A 21,923-nucleotide genomic window follows, 5' to 3' on the forward strand; every position below is an offset into this window, starting at 1 on the left:
ATTAGGAATTAAAAGCTAACTGAGAGCAGTGTTTCTGCATTCTTTCCTTCACAGGGGTGGGGAGCAAAGTATGTTTGGGCACAGATTCCCCAGTAAAGATGATCCAAATATTATAGCATCACCAATGACCGGAAGCATCATAAATGATCCTTCAACTGCCTACAGCTTCGGCATAGCTCAACTATGTAGATTGTATGCAACCTGTCTAAAGTTTCTCTACTAGGAACTCAGCACGTTGTGATCCAGACTCATCCATCAGTCTAGGTACTCAAGAGCCAGAGTGAATTGTAAATTTTCAATCTTCCCCCAAATTTCTGGTCCTCAAAGGGTCTAGGTTTCCGCCATGAGGAAACACAAGCCAGAAGGCCCAAACCACCAACACAATATTTTAAAAATCATGTCCAAATTTATTACGCGTATTTAATATTATGATCTGGCTATACAAACGTAGCATCGTTTTAAAGTTCTGTTATATGGATAGGAACCCATGGAAGTTTCTGATTTATACAATTTTTCCTTCAACCAGAATTCACCTCCATATTGATCAAATAAGTGTCAGTGTGGATTTTCATCTGGCCGCAGACACACACAAATAGCTGTATGGTAGAGCTGACTGTTCTAATGACATTTTTAAGACATGATCCTACCAGTCCATCAATATTTATAATTCTCGTTCCCCGGCATGACTGAATGCATCCTTTGTGGTTCTAGAAACTGATTTCTAAACTTAGGCTGATGTACAGAGAACACAATGCATACTTTGAAAAACACTGGGAGTGATCCGGCCACGCCCAGATTTAAGGGCCAGGTAGGTAACCTTTCAGGTAGGGAACACCTACCTTCTAAATAGCTCAGTGTTTACATCTGCTGGGAGCGACACCTGGAGAAATGTTTCAAGTTTCTTTCTATTGTCGTCTTTTCTTAGCCTTTCATTTCCTTATACCCATGTTTCTTTCCCCCTAATCCAGTAGCGAAGGAGCAGCCCAGATCAAATGAAGACAGGAGAAGCCCACTGCACGAAAGGGGAGCAGGCCAGGAATCTAACAGCAATACTAACAGCGGGGCTGGAGGGGCGCCAAGTTGGGGGAGAAACTCCAAGCAGGCGCACGTAAGATGGAAACGAACCGCAGGCGTCCACGTTGGGAGCAGGTGCTTTCTCTTGGAATCAGATGCGACTGCATGATGGGCCCGGGGCGGCTACCCGGAAACCAGATTTCTTAAGGAGGAACTTTGCCCTATGGCATTCCGACTGGAACTCCGAGGCTTGCCAGTTCTACAAGGTCTTTCTGATACTTTTATCTTCTCCTTCACTGATACCACGTGTTGGCCTAGCTCTTGTGGAATTATACCTCCACGCGGTATCTTACCTGCCATTTCTCTAATCCTTACTATCGAAGATTACGCCACCCCTTGTTTGGATCCAGGTGACAAATCGCTTCAAAGTAAGGAAAACTAAAGCGTTTAAGTCAAAAGCAGCTTCCTAAATGTCGGCCGATGATCTGTGCAAATAAAGAACACATTGTGTCGTCCTTTGTTTCTCGCTTACAGACAATAGGGGACCTGCTATAAAGATCATTTTTCTTCGTCTGTGTATTTGTGGGATAAAAAGAGTATATGTGGGGGCGCCTGGGTGGCTCAGTCGGTAGAGCATGTGACTTGATCTCGGGCTTGTAAGTTCGAGCCCCACATTGGGTGTAGGGATTTCTTGTAAATACATAAATAAATAAATAAATACATAAATAGACGGACAAAATACTATTAAAAAAAATGAACAGACAAAACAAAACTCCTAGAATACAGAGATGGGTGGTTATCAGAAGGGAAGGGGTCCGGGGGGTGGGTAAGATGGGTGAAGGGGGTTAATTGCATAATGACAGGTGGTAACTAGACTTCTTATGGTGGTCACCTTGTAGTGTGTCCATAAATCAAATGATTATGTTGTACACCTGCAACTAATCCTATGCCAAATTTTACCTCAATTAAAGAGAAAAAGGATGTGTACAGTTTTCCACGCATGATGTTTCATTAATTTTATTGTCTGTAAACGTAGTAAAATATCTCTGGAAGGATATATAAGGAAGCAATCTATCAGGAACTGACAGAGTGCAAAATAAAGAGATCTGACACCTTTTGAATATATTTCCTGTTTTTTAGAAAGCTAACTTAAAAAAAAATGTTTTAAAAACAGGGGCAGATATTCAGGAAAAGAAAAAAAACAACTACAACAACAACACATTTTTTGAGTGGTGGAGTGGGGGGAAATGAGTCCAATATACTAAAATTCTAAATCCGGAAACAAACTCCTTGAGGTCATGTCTGTCTTCTTACAAAAGGCACTCTTGGTCCATGGAACAGTAGTTGGTACAACTAAGGGCTAAATAAATATTTGTTGACTGCTAAAAATATAAATGTCAAAATGTTCTACTAATTTTTGAAGACTTCTATTCACTGTGAAGACAAAGTCTCGATACACTTCACAGGGACTAGGTTCAAAGTCTCAGCCTGCTTGTTCCTCCCCCACCCCCCCAGCCTTTTGTAAGAACACTGGCCATTTCCACTGGCTCACAGAAGGAAGAGCCAGACCAAAGCCTGTTCCAGATGGGGACTGGGGAAGCTGTCACAGAAGCCTGTGTGGGGTTGGCCATCAGTTCCAACAAGGACACCTTCCCATGACTCCAGTTAGCACAGCGGCCCTGCTAAGCCTCAGCATGTTCACTGTGTTCCAACACACGCACACACACACACACACACACACACAGACACTCTCTCTCTCTATTCCTGTTAACTTATTTCCAGCTTAAAGTGGTCAGCTGGAACTTACCTCCATGGCCCCCCCCTCATTTTTTTCCCCACCCTTCCCCTGTCCTGTCTCCCTTCTGGGATTCTGCAGGGAATTTGCTTCAGATATACAGGAAAGATGAAATGACTATTCCCTTCTTTGCTGGTGCAAGTTCAAACTTCAGGTCACACAAATCCAGGGTTAGATCCCAGCTTTGCTTGGACAAGCCGTGTAAAGATGAGCATATTACTTCAGTCTCTCTAAACCTCCTTTTCTTCCTCTGCTCGTGAGGATTACAATGATCATTTCTCCTAATTAAAAGAAATGATGGGGGCACCTGGGTGGCTCAGTAGGTTAAGCAACCGACTTCAGCCCAGCTCATGACCCCGCGCTTTGTGGGTTCGAGCCCTGCGTCGGGCTCTGTGCTGACAGCTCAGAGCTTGGAGCCTGCTTCAGATTCTGTATCTCTCTCTCTCTCTCTCTCTGTGCCCCTCCCCTGCTTGCAAAAAATAAATAACCCTATTTATTTAGGGTTAAATAAACCCCTGTCTCCAAAAAATAAATAAATATTTAAAAATTAAAAAGAAAGAAATGATGAAATACATACGTCTGCAGCAAACTATACCAACAGAAAACAATATTAGACACCACGTATCATATATTTACACGTTTTTTTTTTAAATTTTTTAAGTTTATTTACTCTTGAGAGATAGAGACAGAGCATGAGCAGGGGACGGGGAGAGACACAGAATCGGAAGCAGGCTCCAGGCTCTGAGCTGTCAGCACACAGCCCAATGCGGGGCTCGAACTCATGAACCGCGAGATCATGACCTGAGCCGGAGCCGGACGCTTAACCGACTGAGCCACCCAGGTGCCCCTATTTACGTGTGTTTAAGACAGTCATTTGTAAATAATCAGGATGAACACTCACTACACTATGATACTGTTGGTTTACTCCTGCTCCTACAAGTCTGTGTGATCTGACAATTTAGCAGCTCATGGGATAGCGTATGTCTCTGTTCCCAGTCCCCTTGCCAGTCCTCTTTCTGCCCTGAGTAGACTTTTGAGACCATGACTCCAGTCCGGCTCTGAGGAATGCGGAGTGATTGAGAAAGGAGCAACCACTATGCATCTACTTCAGAGATGAAGGTGGCTTCAAACCACACTCCAATGTGTCACCGGCAGTCCTACATGTAAGCACAGGGAGTGATTTCACACACAGCCGACACCGGGCCACCCTCACACAGGGCCGGTACCCACAGCCAGGCTGGCACAACAGTGGAAACTAGTCGATGGAGGCATCACCAGGAACAGGTGGTGCAGGCCACACAGGTGTTCTCGGGCAGCACACGGAGAACAGAACTTTGAAAAGATACTCAGTCCTGAATCAAAGAGGGAATTGCGTTCTGTTTTCTGCCTTCAGTCGCCTGGCACCCCTTGGACCCCTTTCCAGATTATCATAAACAATGGAAAAGACTTAACAGTATATAAAACCAAGCGGCTGCAAACTGGAATTTCTAATTATCTGTGACTTCGAAATTGAGAATTTACTTTGGATCGACCCCAGCTGTTGATCAACTCTGTCTATTCCAACTCATTTTACCCAGTTCTTCTAGGCAACACCGTACCAGACCGCTCGTGTTGAAGCCAGTCGGTCGAGACCTGGGCACTTGATCAGATCTCAGACTAGAGACATTTCACTGAAGAGATCATTTATCAACATCCAAAGATTCTAAGATTCGAAAAACAGCCCCATCGACTTGGAGCATTGACTTTGAGGATCAGTGTTAATACCCCGTAACACGCTCTGAAAGAAACACTACCTATTAGAACTCATAATTCTAGACTGCTTATGAAAAATCAATTCCATCACGTAGCTGTGCTTATCCAGAAGAGCATGAAAAGCATTCATTCACAAGACTGAGCTAGCACATGTCGATTACACCTCAGTTAAAACAAAAGCAAAAACAAAACACTGAGCTACAAGTCGGTTACTATGTGATACATGATCAAAACAGCTTTGCCAGACCTGGTAGTCTGCATACTTCTTAGATCACCATATTGCACATAGTTACAAGAGGACAGAGCTGGCACTAAACTGTCACTAAAAAGCAACCAGACTAAGAGTTTTCTAAGGGCTAACATTTTTTCCCAAATAATTTCAAATGGGTCTGTTCTCTTAGAAGCGTTCCATGTTAGTGGACTCAATCTATGAATAAGAAAGCGTTGGAACGGCAACCGGCACCTACCTGGAATCCTGTTAAGTGTCACCCAGAAATGTTCGTCGGGGCTGTAAGTATCTTTTGACCAGTGTAGTAGATCAATGGCCCTTTTGTCATGGAAGACAAAGTTGACAAACTCTCTCGTAAGGGCCACATAGGCAGTGCCAAAGTAGATGGTCAGCTGATGTGGAGGCGAGGTTTTCAAAATATTAGTATTTTTCACAAAAGAGCCATCCTTGCCTATGTGCTCCTGGTGGACATACTTAGTCCGTTTAATTGCGTGATCCGGAGGCAGTACCCCCGGGGTAATGTTTTTCCCTTTAAATCCTTTCAGATACCGGACTATCTCCTTGTTGGTTTTCAGGGGGAAATCTTGCCCACACGTGTTGATGGCGTACCTCCATGGGACCTTGGAGGCCGCAAGATCTTTTAGGCAGTTCAGGTCAGCCTGGAGCCTGGAAATGCCTGCGTAGACCACAGGTTCTATCTTTGACGCGACAAAAGCGTTTTGGAAGCAACTCAGTAACCGCCATACAGATTCCTTAAACTCAGCCGGGGCTTTCTCATCCACATGAACACAGTAGACGTTTTGGGGCATATAGATAGCCCTGAAGAGCCTTTCAAAAGTGTCAAAGTCCTTATGGATGACCATGACATAAGCCAAAGGGAAAGCGACTTCTTCTTCCGACAGGGGTCTTGTGATGTAGTGATTCTGGATCAGGTAGTCCTTACAAGGGACGCTTCCCAAAGGGGATGGTAAGGTCTTCCCCCACAGAAAAGCTGACTTAGCTCCTAAGGCGTCATCACAGGCTTGCACTGGAGAATACCTTGGACTGGAACTGTTCACCTTCCCGAAACTCTTTGGCACGTTTAACTGGCTACTATAGAGGATCACCAAAATAACCACACAGAGCAGGATGAAAGCAAAACAGCAATACCTCCAAAAGTTCATTATTTTCACTTCCTTGGAGAAGGGATCTCTCTCCAGGGATGGAGAAATGACCGGCCCCTGAAACCTCGCGCGCGAAGAGGCTGAACTGACGGCTCTTCGCAGTCTGGGATTTCGACAGCTTCGCAGCGGGGCGTGAGCGCTTCAAGCCTCATCTACTGTCTCCCGGATAGCGGCGTCCCTCCTCCGGGGCGCCGGCCGGAGAAGAAGCGATGCTCCCCGGGCTCGGCGTGCTCTTCCGACCCTCGGTGCTGAATCCCGGCCGCGCTCCGCCCCGCCCAGAGGCCCTCCTCATTTGCATACGGAATGCGAGTGGCGGATCGTTGCAAATTACCTACTGCATTGGAAGGACGGGTCCTTTTCGCCGGGGCTGAGTCTCCCCGGCTTCACCCCGCCCGCCTCCGATCCAATCTATTCCGATACCATCTCCCTTCTCTTCCCAGCCTCCCCCCCCACCCCTCACCTGGCAGAGTAAATGCTCCCACTTTGCCCTCCGGGGAGCCCCGCGACCTGCTAGCCGCCCCGGGGAAACCACAAGGTTGAGGACCTCTGCCCCTCGGGTTTTTTTTTGTTTCTTTGCCCCTCTTTTTGCTTGTCAGTGTTGTTTCTACCTCTGGGCATGCAGACACAGATAAGAAAAAAATGCACTTGTAACACGTGTTAAGCAGATTATCAGCTGCAAAAAAAAAAAAAAAAAAAAAAAAAAAAAAAAAAAAAAAAAAGGAAAGAAAGAAAAAAGAAAGGAGAAAAAAAGAAAAAGAAAAAGAAAAAAGGCTGGTGAGGTACGTGTTCCCCGGATTAAATCAGCCAGTTTCCCATGGTGTTATATACCACCGAGTCTGTGGAGGCTATGGGAAGAGGCAAAAAAGCATCACCCTCTTGGGGTATGGCAGAAGGAACCTAGCGGTGACTGACTTGTAACATTGAAGGGTCCGTGTGGATGACACAAATGTAAATGAAACAAACACACGTTAGTTTGCACACCAGACCGAAACGTGAGAGTACTTGTTCCCAGAGAGAAAAGTTGGTTCCCCTTTCACACAGAGCTTCAGATAACTTGAGCTGTCAACACGGTATTTATCTACGAAATGTGGAGTGACTAGCCACTGGGTCTTTTGAAAAGTCTGACAGCTTCAGATTTGAGTTCATTTCACAGAACTCAAAGAAGTCTCCTTCCCACCAAGCCACCTCTCCCACTTCCTTATTCTGAAGAAAGAACAAAGGCTTCGGGGCCGCTGCAAAATTCCTGGAAGTATCGCTCAGTGTAATTCAAGGGAGGCAGGAAGAAAGAGAAGCCCAGCAGGTCCGGTCACATTACACAGGGGTTGTCACAGCTCACCTGTGCCAGGTGCCTGGAGCACTCAGCAAATGTGGAGTGCCTTGTAGACCTATGAGGGCGGTAAGGACGCTTCTGGGGAAAAGGGACTGGTCCAACTACAAAATCCATTGTGACAGTCGCAGTGGTATGCTAAAAATGCCTGCACCCATCTCCCGTCCCACCTGTCTGGGCAGGATCAGCTGCCTCTGTTAGGAAAGTGTTCGGTGTATAATGCACCGATCTCCTTGCCCCCTTCCTGTCCCACCCCCTCCCCTTCCCCAGACTCCCCAGCTTACTGTAATGGGCTGAGCTAATGAATGACAACAGTGTCACGGATGTGATGGATACGGATTTGGACACAGACCCGAAGAGTTGGCGGGGACCTTAAAGATATCTAATTAATACAACCCTTTATTTTACAGATGAGAAAACCGAGGCCAAGAAGAACATTCTTTTCCCAAGTCATTCAGCTGGAGAGAAGCCAGAAAGCTTCACTCTGCAGCTCCCTAGTCCAGATGCTGGAGCCAGTCCATTTGAGCCTCAAATCCCTGCTGGTTGCTGACCAGCTGTGAGACCAGGGTAAAGTTACTGAACCTCTCTGAGCCCCAGCTTCTTCATCTGTGAGATGCACAGTCACAGTGGTTTCCGTTTCACATGGCTGAGAAGAACATAAAAAGAGATGACTCTCGGGGCACCTGGATGGTTCAGTCGGTTGAGCGACCGACTTCGGCTCAGGTCATGATCTCACGGTCCATGAGTTCGAGCCCCGTGTCGGGTTCTGTGCTGACAGCTCGGAGCCTGGAGCCTGCTTCTGATTCTGTGTCTCCCTCTCTCTCTGCCCCTCCCCCACTCATGCTCTGTCTCTCTCTGTCTCAGAAATAAATAAACATTAAAAAAAAATAAGAAAAAAAAGAGAGATGACTCTTGTTCAGGGTTTATGTTAATGATCATACATGTTCAATAAGCATTACCAACTTTGTTATTGTTTCTCTTTAGAAAAATATCCAACATCTCCTGACCTTGTTAATGAACTGATATTTTGACTTCTGTTCTTAGCAATGGCAAAGAGAAATTTTTACCCTCTTAAGGCTTTCCAGTGGGTTGCTTTATTTCTACTGAAACAGAGGGGAGGTTAAATTCCACTCTTATCCTTCCCCATCACTCTCCCCCTTCGCCCCAGACACAAAATAGAAATATGCTGTAGGAAGGGAAGAATTGAATAGCCCATGTGGATGCCTTCACTTCCCTTCATTCTTAGTAGAACCACGCCCTTTTCTGTAAAATACATCCTTGGCAGAACTTTCCCGGAGAGCAGGAGTAGGGGAGGGCTGGGGGGGCGGGGAGGGAATTCTGGGCTCTCATTGTAGGTTCGGGGTGGTTTTCCCCTCTTTTTGCCTTGAGCCTTGACCCTACAGTAGAGTCCCAATGGAATGCCAATACAAAGCAAACTCAACAAATCTTTCATCAGGATTTATTCAACACAGATTGCAAGTGGGGCTGCGAGAGAGGCGCGATGTGATTTACAGCTCCAAACAGCACGACCCGGGAGACGCCTCTCTGGTCTGTCCTGAGACAGACCTTATGTACAATGGTTTAGATGAACAACGTGAGATTGCGAGGTGATGCCCTGCTAAGCAGTTAGCCCAGCGGGTAGGTTTGTTTTGCTTGGTATCTGTGGCAACTGAACAGGCATTTTCTTCTAGCAAATAATTGGGGCGGGCTAAGCTGTTAACTTCCAACCAGTACATTATTTCTGCTCTGGTCACTGCAGTTGGCTTAACCTACTGCAAACTGTCATCAAGCGGGCATTTTGTATGACCTTCCCCTGCCTCTCCGTACCCCAGGATAATCTTTAACATCACAAACGAGGAGATAGCACAGGAGGCAGCTAACAACACATCATCAGCTCAGCTCTGCACGAACACACAAGGCGAGGCTACCTAAAGGTTTCTGAGAACACGACGGGATCTTTTCTCCCTTACAGTCACTGGGTTCTTAGTAACTTAGGAGCCACGTGTCTGCCCCAGCTGAGCCATGAGGGGTAAACGTGGAGGCTGGTTTGGTTCTCGGCAGGGGCAGGCTTGGAATCCGGGCCTGACTCCTTTCCAAGTGCTCATACCTCTCTACCACAGATCACTCCTCTCAGCTTAATTATTGCTGCTGGCTCACGACAACGCTTTGTGACGGGTCCCCTCATTTCCGCCAAATGTATACCATGCCGTGTCAGTCTGGCAACCCCAAATGCTTTGGCTATGCGGGAGACACAGAAAATAAACAAGAAAGGATCTCCCAGCAACCAACGATCACAATTTATGGGCTGGATTCACACACGTGAATGTGTTGGGGAAGAGAAAAGAAAATAGTAGGTGAAGCTGGAGGAGGAAGGGAAAGACAGGGCTGGTAAGTTCACAAGTGGCAGCTCACATTTGGGCGAGGTGTCATGGACACAGAGGGAGGGTGGGGACTGCAGCAAAGAGCCTATGTCCCACCTAAAGCAAGCAGCTCCCTCTCAACGCTGGCCAATAATGCCACGCTGGCCACGGGGCCTGTACTTTTTTTTAATGTTTATTATTGAGCGACAGACAAGGAGCATGCGTGGGGGAGGGGCAGAGAGAGAGGGAGACACAGAATCTGAAGCAAGCTCCAGGCTCTGAGACATCAGCACAGAGCCCGACGCAGGGCTCGAATCCATGAACCGTGAGATCATGACCTGAGCTGAAGTCAGATGCTTAACTGACTGAGCCACCCCGGCGCCCCACTCTTCAAATATTTTCAGAAGTGAGAAATCTGAATTTTACCCTTTTTTTTACCCTGAATTTTTTAAAAAATTCCCAGACTCTTTGAATGTGACCAAGTACTTAAGAAATTTTTAAAACACAAGTGCATGCATGTACATGCACCCTGAAGGCTGCATGGAGCCTTCAAGATGCAAATTTATCATCTTTGTTTTAAGCATCAAAGGTCCTGTTCATGTACGTTGAACCCCTCTCCGGTCTTAGGCCATGAGCTCTTAGTATAGTTGCACAGTCGACAAAGTTATTCAGACCCAAGCAGCTAAAAAGTCACAAATTCAGGAGGACCTGTCTGACTCAGTTAAGCGTCCACCTCTTGGTTTCAGCCCAGGTCATGATCTTACGGTTCATGAGTTCTAGCCCGGCATCAGGCTCTGTGCTCAGAGTGCAGAGCCTGCTTGGGATTCTCTGTCTCCCTCTCTCTCTGCCCCTTCCTCACTCATGTGCTCTCTCTCTCTCAAAAATAAATAAATATTATTTTAAAAAGCCACAAATTAACAGAGTGATGTAGCACGGGGACACCCAGGCACCCTGTTGTCAGCAAGTGATGGGCTGCGGGTGAGTAGGTTCAAGAAAAAATCCAGAAGCAGAGCACTTCCAAGACCATTCAGTTAAAGGATGGCTGCCATCCGTTCAGCTCAGGGACGGATTTTATTACTGCCGATCAGTACCCCCAGCACTTGTAAATTACCAAATACGTTAATGTCTATGAAAGGGTTTGACAATCATAAAAATCAGTGCAAACATTGAGCCAAGCAGACCGTCTCTGAAAACAAGCAGAGCGCTAACATTTAGTGAGAAGGTATATAAATGTATTTATCTATCTTATGCATACCTGCTGCACATTCTATTTAAAAAGTCATTTGTAAAGGATGTTTATTCAGAATTTTTTTTTAAGTAACCAGTTTCTGCACAAAAGGGGAGGCTTTTAATTATTTAGTAATCACAATTATGACAAAAATTTTTCCCTGAAAGTATTAGGCAATTATGTTGACCACATGATTCTACGTCAGGCATCAGCATTTTTTTTTTTTTCTATAAAGGGCCACAGAGTAAATATTTTAGGTTTGTGAGACATTTGGTTTCTCATGTAATAACCACTCACATCTGCTAATGCAGCTCGAAAGTAGCCATAATATGCGCCTGTGTCCTGTGAAGTCTTTATTTGTGGACACCGATATCTCAAGTTCATATAACATCCATGTCACTAAATAGTCTTCGTTTGGTTTTTTCCAACCATTTAAAAATGTAAAGTCATTCTCAGCTTGTGGAGGGTACAGAAATGGGTGAGACTTAGCCCATGGGCTGTGTATAGTCTGGCGATCCCTATTCTAGACTGCAATCGGGTTCCTCCAGGCCTATATTTTGCAATACTGGAATCTTTGCAATCACCTATAGATTCTGTATCTTTCCAGACAAAGAAATGTGAAATGGGGCCAATTACACCTGCCTGAAGCCCCTTTACATCCATCATCTGGGTTATAGTGCACAGCACTGGACTGTATGCTTCAGTTTCCTTCTTTCTATAAAATGGAGGTATTAAGAGGACTGACCTTATAGGGCTTTAAGGAGATTTAAATAGGTTCAGGATATAAAAAGAGCTTAGAACAATGTCTTGCACGTAAGAATTACTCAACAAGTCTTAAGGCATCTCTCTGTTGCCAAACTTGGCTCACCCAGGAACATACCTGCCCCGTCTACTTCCTAGATACTAAGCAGTGAAGCAGAACAACTGTGTTTGAGGGGTCATTCTGCCGCCTGAAAGATCCCAAAGGATAGGTGGGAGCCCTCAAGGTCACTGTTATCATGGGTGGCATTGGCCTCTTCTGTCCTGTGCCCCCGCCCCAAAGTGGGGCAACTACACTTCAGGCTTCTTCAGCCTCTATTTCCAAACCATTTCCAAATGGTTACCTCTTCAGAGAGCCAGCGTGCTGGGTCACCCCACAAAAAGGTTACCACAGAGACAAATACACAGCATAGTGGGGGAAGACCAAGGCTTTGGAGCAGCATTATATATTTTTTAAGACTTTATTTTATTGTTTTTTAACATTATTTATTTTGAGAGAGAGAGAGCACGTGCACCAGTGAGGGAGAGGGGGAGAGAGAGAGAGAGAGAGAGAGAGAGAGAGAGAGAATCCCAAGCAGGCTCCACGCTGTCAGCGTAGAGCCCGATATGGGGCTTAAACTCACAAACCATGAGATTATGACCTGAGCCCAAGTCAAGAGTGAGACACTTAATGGACGGAGCCACCCAGGCGCCCCTGGAGCAGGGTTTAAACAAAGCTCTGCTGCCTCCTACGTGACCTTGGAAAAGTCTTTGGGGATCACTGTCCCTTAGTTTCCCAATTGTTAAAAAGGAATAGTCTTTCTAAGTGGTGGAAAGTCAATCTGGCTATGAAGCCTTCTTCTGAATCTTCTCCTGATCTTCCACATATGGTCACCCTAGCTTACCTCACTCTTCTGGGGTGGCACTCCCTTTTCTACTTCCCTAGAGGCCTTCTTGGGGTAGCAAAGCTCTTTCCCTTCCGGGGTCAATTGCCCAAACAAAAACAAAAGCGAAAACCAGGCAAGAAACACAAACAAAAATGTTATCTTTGGTTATATTCTGCTTAACTTCAAGGAACAGAATAGTGACGGTTGTCTTTCTATGCAACGTGTCGGTTTCCAAATGTCTCCTTTGAGAAAAATGATGGCAGATTCATGAAGTGAATTTGCACGTTCAAGGTCTATCCAAATCTGGGATATGCTTCTGCTACCCTTCTCGTACTAACTGCCTCCAAACTCCTCCACCTACATATTTTTGAAAGTTGAACTGATGTTGCAAGGGGTTGGTATTTCTACTAAGACCCAGTGTTTTACCATTCAGCAGCTGCGGGAGATCTGTATCTTGAAGATACTCTTTATCTTTTGAACATTTTCAAATAAGTGGAAACAAAACAGTTTTAAAATAGAAATAGGGCGTGGCTTCCTCCAACTTCTACTTTTAATAGCCCTATTAAATTCTTGACTTGAGTTCAGTTTATTTAATCCACTCTCCTACTAGCTTCTTTCCCACAGAACCTGTCATTAACTTGAGCTTAGACAGTGTATTAGGGCAGAGGGCTTGGATCAATCCCAAAGAAGCAGGCATTTCTTCTTTCCTAGACGTTAAAGCCAAACAAATTTGTCTCCAGGATATGTCCTGTGTTTGCACATAACTGAAGAAGATCTTTGTATTTGATTCTCCCACTGGTTAAATGGTTTTCGATTCAGATTTTATGTTTACCAGTTTATCCTTTGAAATGATTTCCTTAAACTCTATCCTTTCTCCTCAAAAAAAAAAAAAAAAAAAAAAGAAAGAAAGAAAGAGAAAGGAAAAAAGAAAAGAAAAGGAAAATTTCTTATAAATAGAGGAGGTATGGCCCCAGTCTGCTTTGGTTAGGGCCCTCGTGAATGATAGCGTAGTTTCAATCACTACCCTTCGATGTGTCTTCAGTGTTTTGGAATCTGCAGAACTAAGTGCTTTTGATGATAACAGTTTTCCAATTTACTGATCAGTGCTGTTCTGTGGAACACAAATATCTAAGGCATTAATTCTTGATCCCAAGATGACCTGGGCATTGGGAAGCAAGCAGGAATGTGTTGGGGCAGCACTTAGGGTGATCATCTGCCCCAGTTTGCCCAGGACTGAGGGATTTCTCAGGATGTGGGATTACCAGCGCTAAAACTAGGAAAGTCCTGGGCATACCAGGATGAATTAATCACCCTAGACGCCAGCTGTCCTACCCACTCACAGCTGCAAGATAGTTGACAAAACAGTATTCGGGGCGCCTGGGTGGCTCAGTTGGTTAAGCGTCCAACTTTGGCTCAGGTCATGATCTCACAGTTTGTGAGTTCGAGCCCCACGGCGGGCTCTGTGCTGACAGCTCAGAGCCTGGAGCCTGCTTCAGATTCTGTGTCTCCCTCTCTCTCTTCCCCTCCCCCATTCACTCTCTGTCTCTATCTCTCATCTCAAAAACAAATAAAAATGTTAAGAAAAAAAAAAAAGAGTATTCAATAACTGGATGAGTGTAGAAGGAAAAGAAATGTTTAAACCATTGATCCGGGTGGAGGGAGTAGAGGGAATGCAGAGTAGAAATGCAGATCATCAAAAGTCTGCAAACTGTAGTGTGTAAAACCCATATAGCCCTTCCTTACCTATCCCAAATCACTAAGGCGTGGGGACCAAATGATCAGCGTCTGTTGGACAGCTTTACAGTGAGCTGAAAAGAACCCACATACGTTATTCTAACTACACAGATGTTCCCCAGGAGGTAGGAGAATGTCTTAGGAACAACCTATATAATGCAGGGAGAACCTAAAAGGAAGATAGCAGCTATCGCAGTGTTAACTGTGTCTGAAGTCCCCTCCCCTCCACATCACATGTGACTTGAGAGGTCTTCTTTCTGTTAAGGGGAGACGAATAGAAAAGCATGAAGGTCTTATGAATGGAAGCACTTATTTTAACACGTGTAAGAAATGGCCAGTAAAGCCAGGAAACGTTAACTCATTTAACAGCAGCAGAGTCAACCAGCCATTTGATCTCTCCGACTCTCAATTTCCAAATTTGTGCAAGCTTAGCACAAATTGGAACTAGATGCTCCCTCAGGCTTCTTTCAGCTCTAAATGCTGTGATTATTCTAGATTCTTCCCAGAATAAAGAGGAGGCTGTTTTTACAGGAAAACTGCACTGGGGAGTTTTGTTTAAATTCACTTAAGTGCAGGGGAAAGTCCAAAACGTGGTAGGATAACTGACCAGAGATAAAATCCAAGAAGACTTGGAGGTGGGGTGGAGGGCGCTTGGCTCAGACAGACCAAAGTCCTTGGAGAGGAGAAACCACATGGGGGGAGGGGTAAGCAGCCTTTCCGGGAGGCCCCCCCACTGAACACCCCACCCGGACTTCAGGGTCTAAACTGGGCAGTTTTCACGAGGGATGTAGGAGAGTGTTTGGGGTCCCGGGCAGGAGGGCTTTCCTTCTGTAGACCCCCAAGGAGCTCTGATTTGAATTGAGGACAGAATCCCAGATTTTCATGAAGGAGGAATCCTGTGAGGAGTGGGGCTAAGGAAGGGGATGGCTCAAGAGGAAGAGACTAGAGAAGCTAGATGAACTAGAGAAGCTAGAGACTAGATGGCTCAAGAGAAGAGACTAATGATGGCAGGAAGCTAATTACGTTAGGATGATCTGAATATCTTCAGTTTGCTTAGTAAAAAAAAAAGAAAAAAATGGTAGCTTCAGCCTTCAATATGTTCACAGTTAAGTTCTGATCTTTTAAACCTGGCTTGAAAAGAAAGATTATGGGGAAGGAATATCATCCACCTATTCTCAGAAAACATGGCTATGGGGTAAATATACTTCGGGGAAAACCTTCTAATGCTCATGGCTTTGACCAAAAGCAGCTCAAGAAAGAACACGATATAGTCTGCAGGTCAGGAGATGAGATTTCAAAAGATGGGCTTGTAAGCAGCTGTGGCAATAAGAAACCACATTAACACAAGGTTAGTTCAGAAAGTGACTAATACATTTACTGCTTTGGATGTAACTTTCTTTTTTTCCTTAAAAATTTTTTTTAAGTTTATTTATTTTAAGAGAGAGAGAGAGAAAGAGAGAGCAGGGGAGGGGTGGAGAGAGAGGGAGGGAGAGAGAATCGCAAGCAGGCTCCACGCTCCCAGCTCCAAGCTCACCACAGGCTCGAACTCACGAACCGTGAGATCATGACCTGAGTTGAAATCAAGAGTCAGACGCTCAACTGACTGAGCCACCCAGGTGCCCCTGGATATAACTTTCTAAGATTGTTCACCAACTGATGAGTTAATTTCATCAAATAAGTAGCCTTATGAAAACCCAGATACGTCCTTTAAAGCAGGGGCTTCTGCTGTTGGGCTGTTCTTTTTTACTTCTATGGTGTGGAGTAAGGCACCAGTTTGGTAAGCTCAGGGACGGTCGACCTCGGATTGAGGCATAGTCTGGCTAGGGCCAGCACTGCTCCCCAAATAAGGTTGGCACTGTGAAGTATTCCCAAGGTGAGCAAGATGCTTTGGAAGCACAAGGAGAGAGAACAGTACCATTGCTATTGACCAGGAGTAGAAAGGAAATGTCAGAAATGTCCCAGCAGGACTGAACATGGCTAGAAAATGCTGTCTGAAACTGATCCCTCAGGACACGGCAAAGTAATCTAGGGTGTGTGTGTGTGTGTGTGTGTGTGTGTGATGGGGGTGGAGGTGGAAGGGGTGATGATTTGCAACTGACTGGGCAGCAGGCTGAGGGGCATATTAAAAACTATTTCCATTTAGGAAGAACAGTGCTGAAGATATCACAATTCCAGATTTCAAGATATACTACAAATCTGTAGGAATCAAGACAGCAGGTACTGGCACAAAAATAGACACACAGATCAATGGACCAGAGCAGAGAGTCCAGAAATAAACCCACCCTCATATGGTCAGTTAATTCATGACAAAGGAGGCAATAATGTACAATGCGGAAAAGACAGCCTCTTCAACAAGTGGTGTTGGGAAAACTGGACAGTTACGTGTAAAAGAATGAAACTGGACAACTTTCTTACACCATATACAAAAATAAACTCAAAATGGATTAAATACCTACATGTTAGACCTGAAACAGTAGCATTCCTAGAATGAAACATAGGCAGTAATTTCTTTGATGTCAGCTGTAGAAACATCAATTCTAGCTATGCCTCCTTAAACAAGGGAAACAAAAACAAAATTACACTATTAGAACTGCACCAAAATGAAAAGCTTTTGTATGGTGCAGGAAATCAACAAAACAAAAGACAACGTACTGAATGGGAGGAGATATTTGCAAATGATATATCTGATAAGAGTTGATATCCAAAATATATAAAGAACACATACAATTCAACACCAAAACAAAACAAAACAAAACAAAAAGAAAAAGAAACCCCAAACAATCTGATCAAAAAATGGGCAGAGGACCTAAAGAGATATACTTTTTTTCAAAGAAGATATACAGATGGTCAATAAACACATGAAAAGAAAGAAAAAAAAAGCAAAGAAAGAAAGAAGAAAAGACAAACAAAAACCCAGACTCTTCAATGCACAGGACAAACTGGGGGTTGCCAGAGGGAAAGTGGGTGAGTGGGGTGGGTGACATAGATAAAAGGAATCAAGAATCTACTTATTTTTTTAATTAATTAATGTATTTAGTTTGAGAGAGAGAGAGACAGCACGTGCACACACGGTAGAGGGGCCGAGAGAGAATCTCAAGCAGGCGCCACACTCAGCACACAGCCTGATGGGGAACTCGAGCTCACGAACCGTGAGATCATGACCTGAGCAGATGCCTAACCGGCTGAGCCACCCAGGTGTCTGAGAGCACACTCTGACAAGCACTGGGTCACGTACAGAATTGTTGAATCATTACATTGTACACCCGAAACTAATATAACATTGCATGTTAATTACACTTGAATAAAAAAATTTATTTCTGCCTTTCACAAAGATGGTGTTGACGGTGAAGAAGGAAGTTCCTGTCCTTCCCAAAGGCAAAGCAAAGGCTTTGAAGTCCAAGAAAATGGTGCTGAAAGATGTTCACAGTCACACACACACACACACACACAAAAGGAAGATCTGCAGGTCATCTACCTTCTGATGACCCAAATGCCTCTGAAGGCAGCCCAAATATCCTTGAAAGAATGCCCCCAGAAGACACAAGCTGGACCACTGTGCCATCATCAAGTTCTCCCTTACTACCCAGTTGGCCATGAAGAGCATAGAGGACAACACACTTGTGTTCACTGTGGATGTCAAGGCCAACAAGCACCAGATTAAAGACACTGTGAAGAAACTCTATTACCTTGATGTGGCCAACGTCAACACCCAGATCAGGCCTGATGGAAAGAAGAAGGCATATGTTTGACTGGCTCCTAATTATGATGCTTTTGGATATTGGCAACAAAATTGGGACCATCTAAACTGAGTCCAGCTGGCTACATCTAAATCTAAAATTTTTCACCATAAAAAAAAAAGATTTATTTGCATTTATGTCAATTCAATAACTATTCTTATCCCACTGGATGCTCACTGTGTTGGGCTGCCAAAAACATGAAAGACCCCATATGAGATTATACTTTAGTCAGGGTAATACGATATTCACATTCATAATCATAATGTAAAGAAGATTATAAAATGACATACAAGCGTTACAAAGGTTTACAAAGTGTATCATCGAGAGAGGAAAAAAAAAAGATCAGGAAAAGCTTCCTAAATGACAGGCCATTAAAACCAGACATATTAAGGCCATTATTTAAATGGGAGAGATGGAGAAGAGTGGCCCCGGTAGAGAGAGAATGACCTGAAGCAAAGTGCCAAAGGCAGGAACACAAGGAAGGTGGTTTTTCTGGAATATTCTTTTCAGAGAAAGCAGCAGTGAGAATTGACAGTGAGGTGGTATTGGTGATAATGAGGTGATATCTATTAGGAGTATGTTGATATCCGACATCCCATGAGATGTTTATAGTGAGCAAATCAATAAGCTGTGGGAACTCCCTGCAGCATGTGAGATTGAGAAGTTATTCTTAGAGCCATGCCTTAATTAGAAAAATATGTCGAGTGTTAGAATGGTTTGAAGAGAGAGAGACCCGGGCTAGAGAGGGCACTTGGACGGATCTAACAATCTATTTGAGAGGCATGACGGGCTGGAGTTAGAGTGGCCGTGATAGGAACAAGTTGGGTAATACTTGCTAGAAACCATCCCAGACAGAATGTACAGAATGTGCTGATTAGATATGGGGCACAAAGCAGTTGGCTCCCAGGAAAGAATGGCAGTGCCAGTCACGGAGACTCTGGAGAAGTGGGTTTGTGGGGAGTAGGGAGGTGGAAGGGGGAACATATCAGCAGGTGTCAGTGGGAGCCTCAGGAAGAGATATCCAAAAAAGAGGGAAATGTGGGGGGCATGATACAGTGTTATGATTCATCAGAACCCAAACCGTGATGTGAATCACCAAGTAACAAAGAACATTAAGAGCCAAAAAGCAAGCTGAGGAAAGATTCAAGGGGGACAGTCACTGCAAATTAAAATTTCCCCGTAATTCTGAATTTCTCTGAGAGTAGTGACTCTAAAATCAACTATTAACCAAGGCTCAATGGTCGGCGACCAAGAATCTGAAAAGAACAGTATTATCCATAGTTGGATGGATAATATCCATTATCCAAGTTCCTCAAAGAGGGATTGTAAAAGCAACGCCCTTTCACACATTTGGCAACATGACAACCTTTACATAGTGTTGAAATCGTAGCTCAGAAAAGTTAAAAACAGAACCACCCTCCGATCCCCAAATTGCACTGCTAGGTATTTACCCAAAGAATACAAAAATACTAATTCAAAGGGATACGTGCACCCGCCCTGATGTTTATAGCAGCAGTATCTACAATAGCCAAATTACGAAAACAGCCCAAGCATCCATCAACGGATGAATGGGTAGAGAAGAAGCTGTGTCTAGATACAACGGAATATGAATCAGCTATAAACAAGAATGAACTCTCGCCGTTTGCAATGACATGGGTGGAGCTAGAGCGTATTATGCTAAACAAAATAAGTCAGTCAAAGAAAGATAAATACCGTATGATTTCACTCATATGTGGAATTTAAGAAACAAAACAAATGAGCAAAGGGGAAAAAAAAGAGAGAGAGAGAGGGAAAGCAAGAAACAGACTCTTACCCATAGAGAACAAATTGGTGGTTACCAGAGGGGAGGTGGTGGGGGGATGGGTGAAATAGGAGATAGGGATTAAGGAGGGCATTTGTTGTGACAAGCACCAGCTGCTGTAGGGAAGTGTTGGGAGAGAGAAATATATACATTTACACAATAAACGTATACGATGCATTTACCTAAATGTATCATATAAATGTACACATATACAATAAATGTACATATTTATACAATAAACGTACAATAAATCCAATTCAAAGAACTGTACACATCTTATAGGGAGTCTAGGTTGCAAAGTCAGGGTGTAAAGAGGAGACGACACACAGTCAAAATTCCTCTGGAGAAATCCCTGGGGAACGTGCCACATTAAGACGACACAGAGTCTCCCTAATTCCAACATGGCCGATTTTCCCTCTCATCTTGATCTAGATGGTAGTTTCTTCTAACGAGCCCCAGACGAAGAAGTTGGCTGGAACTGAGGAACTCTGTGTTATGAGATGTACATGGTATCATTAACGTTAGAGAGCCATGGGGACGAAGACCCATCATGGGAATAAACAGAATCCACCTCGGGCTCACTCGAAACCCCAGACAAATTGCATGGAATGGAAGGCAGGGTGGGATGGCCCAAACCATTTAAATTTACCCACCGTGTGGGCCTGTGTGTGCCCATGTGTGCGTGCATACAGTTGAGTTTGTGCAAGTTGAATGAATAAAAGTTGAGACTCCATTGTGTTGAGCATTGCTCACGTATCAGGGGTTGTGTTAGGCGTAAAGGAAACAAAAATTATCAGGTGTAGCTTCTACCTTTGAAGCTCAGTCTCAAAGTCCGCTGGGAACACAAACACAGCACTACAAGACTAATAATAGTACAGTGTGATACGGGAGGAGTGAGTCCATGGCAGTGAGAATTAGGAAAGTCTTTTTAGAGAGTGACCGTAAGTTGACTCTTACAAGAAAGGCCCATGTCAGTCAAGTGAGGGAGAAGGAGAAAAAGCCCAGAAGATCGTGGCAGGGCAACTGGCATGAGTGAGGCAGGGACGGTGGAAGTGGCACATTTGGGACTCACAAGTCACCCAGGTAGAGCTGGAGTACAGCATGGGATGGGGCACATAGTGAGAGAAGGTGCTGGAAAGCCTAAGAGACCAGATGGCAATGAGTGCCCTGCGCTCAGTGAAGGGGCTAGGACATCGTGTTGGAGGTGATGAGGATCTGCCTGAAGGTTTTCAAGGAGAGAGATGATCACATGATCAATTTTTATAAATGTCATCCTTGTCACTATGGAGATGGATGAAAGCAGGCTGAGAATAGTCGGGGAAAATACGTTGACCCTTGAATAACAGCAGGTGTTAGAGGTGCCAACCCCTTGTGCAGGAGAAAATCCACACATAACACTTTTTTTAATGTTTATTTATTTTTTGAGACAGAGAGAGAGAGAGAGAGAGAGGATGAGTGGGGGAGAGGCAGAGAGAGAGGGAGACACAGAATCCAAAGCAGGCTCCAGGCTCTGAGCTGTCAGCACAGAGCATGATGCAGGGCTCGAACTCACGAACCGCGAGATCATGACCTGAGCTGAAGTTGGACGCTTAACGGACTGAGTCACCCAGGCGCGCCCCACATAACCCTTGACTCCCCCAGAACGTAAGTACCAGTAGCCTACTGTTGATTGGAAGCCTTACCAATGACAAACAGCCAATGAACACATATTTTGTATATCATATGTATCATGGACTGTGTTGTGACAATGAAGTAAGCTAGACAAAAGAAAATGTTAGGAAGAAAATCATAAAGAAAAGAAAATACATTTATAGGGCTCTATTGTAAAAAAAACAAACAAACACCTGTAACTGGACCCACGCAGTTCAAACCCGTGTGGTTCACGGATTTGCTGTAATTAGAAACGAGATGAGGGGCGCCTGGGGGGGTGTAGTCGGTTAGGCATCCGACTCTTGATCTCGACTCAGGTCATGATCCTGCGGTTCGCGAGTTCAAGCCCCGCGTTGGGCTCTGCGCTGACGGTGTAGAGCCCGCTTGGGATTCCGTGTCTCCCTCCCTCTCTGCCCCTCCCCTGCTTGTGTGTGCTCTCTCTCCCTCTCTCAAAATAAACCAATAAACTTTAAAAAAGAAGAAAAGAAAGAAAGAAAGAAAGAGAGAG

At 44.6% G+C, this 21,923-nt stretch overlaps 1 protein-coding gene and 1 long non-coding RNA gene across 2 annotated transcripts in view; one reads left to right on the plus strand and one right to left on the minus strand.

Annotated features, from left to right (window-relative positions):
- Positions 1-7,525, minus strand: part of GCNT2 (glucosaminyl (N-acetyl) transferase 2 (I blood group)) — a 32,920-nt gene extending 25,395 nt beyond the window's left edge. Inside the window, exon 1 of the mRNA XM_049655058.1 lies at positions 5,029-7,525. Within this exon, the coding sequence (XP_049511015.1) occupies positions 5,029-5,953 (925 nt within the window). The 5' untranslated portion in view covers positions 5,954-7,525. The remainder of the gene's footprint in view (positions 1-5,028) is intronic.
- Positions 1-21,923, plus strand: part of LOC125939580 (uncharacterized) — a 256,118-nt gene that overhangs the window by 205,603 nt on the left and 28,592 nt on the right. The gene's annotated exons all lie outside the window — the stretch shown is intronic.

Source organism: Panthera uncia (genome assembly GCF_023721935.1).
Source record: "Panthera uncia isolate 11264 chromosome B2 unlocalized genomic scaffold, Puncia_PCG_1.0 HiC_scaffold_25, whole genome shotgun sequence".
NCBI lineage: Eukaryota > Metazoa > Chordata > Mammalia > Carnivora > Felidae > Panthera > Panthera uncia.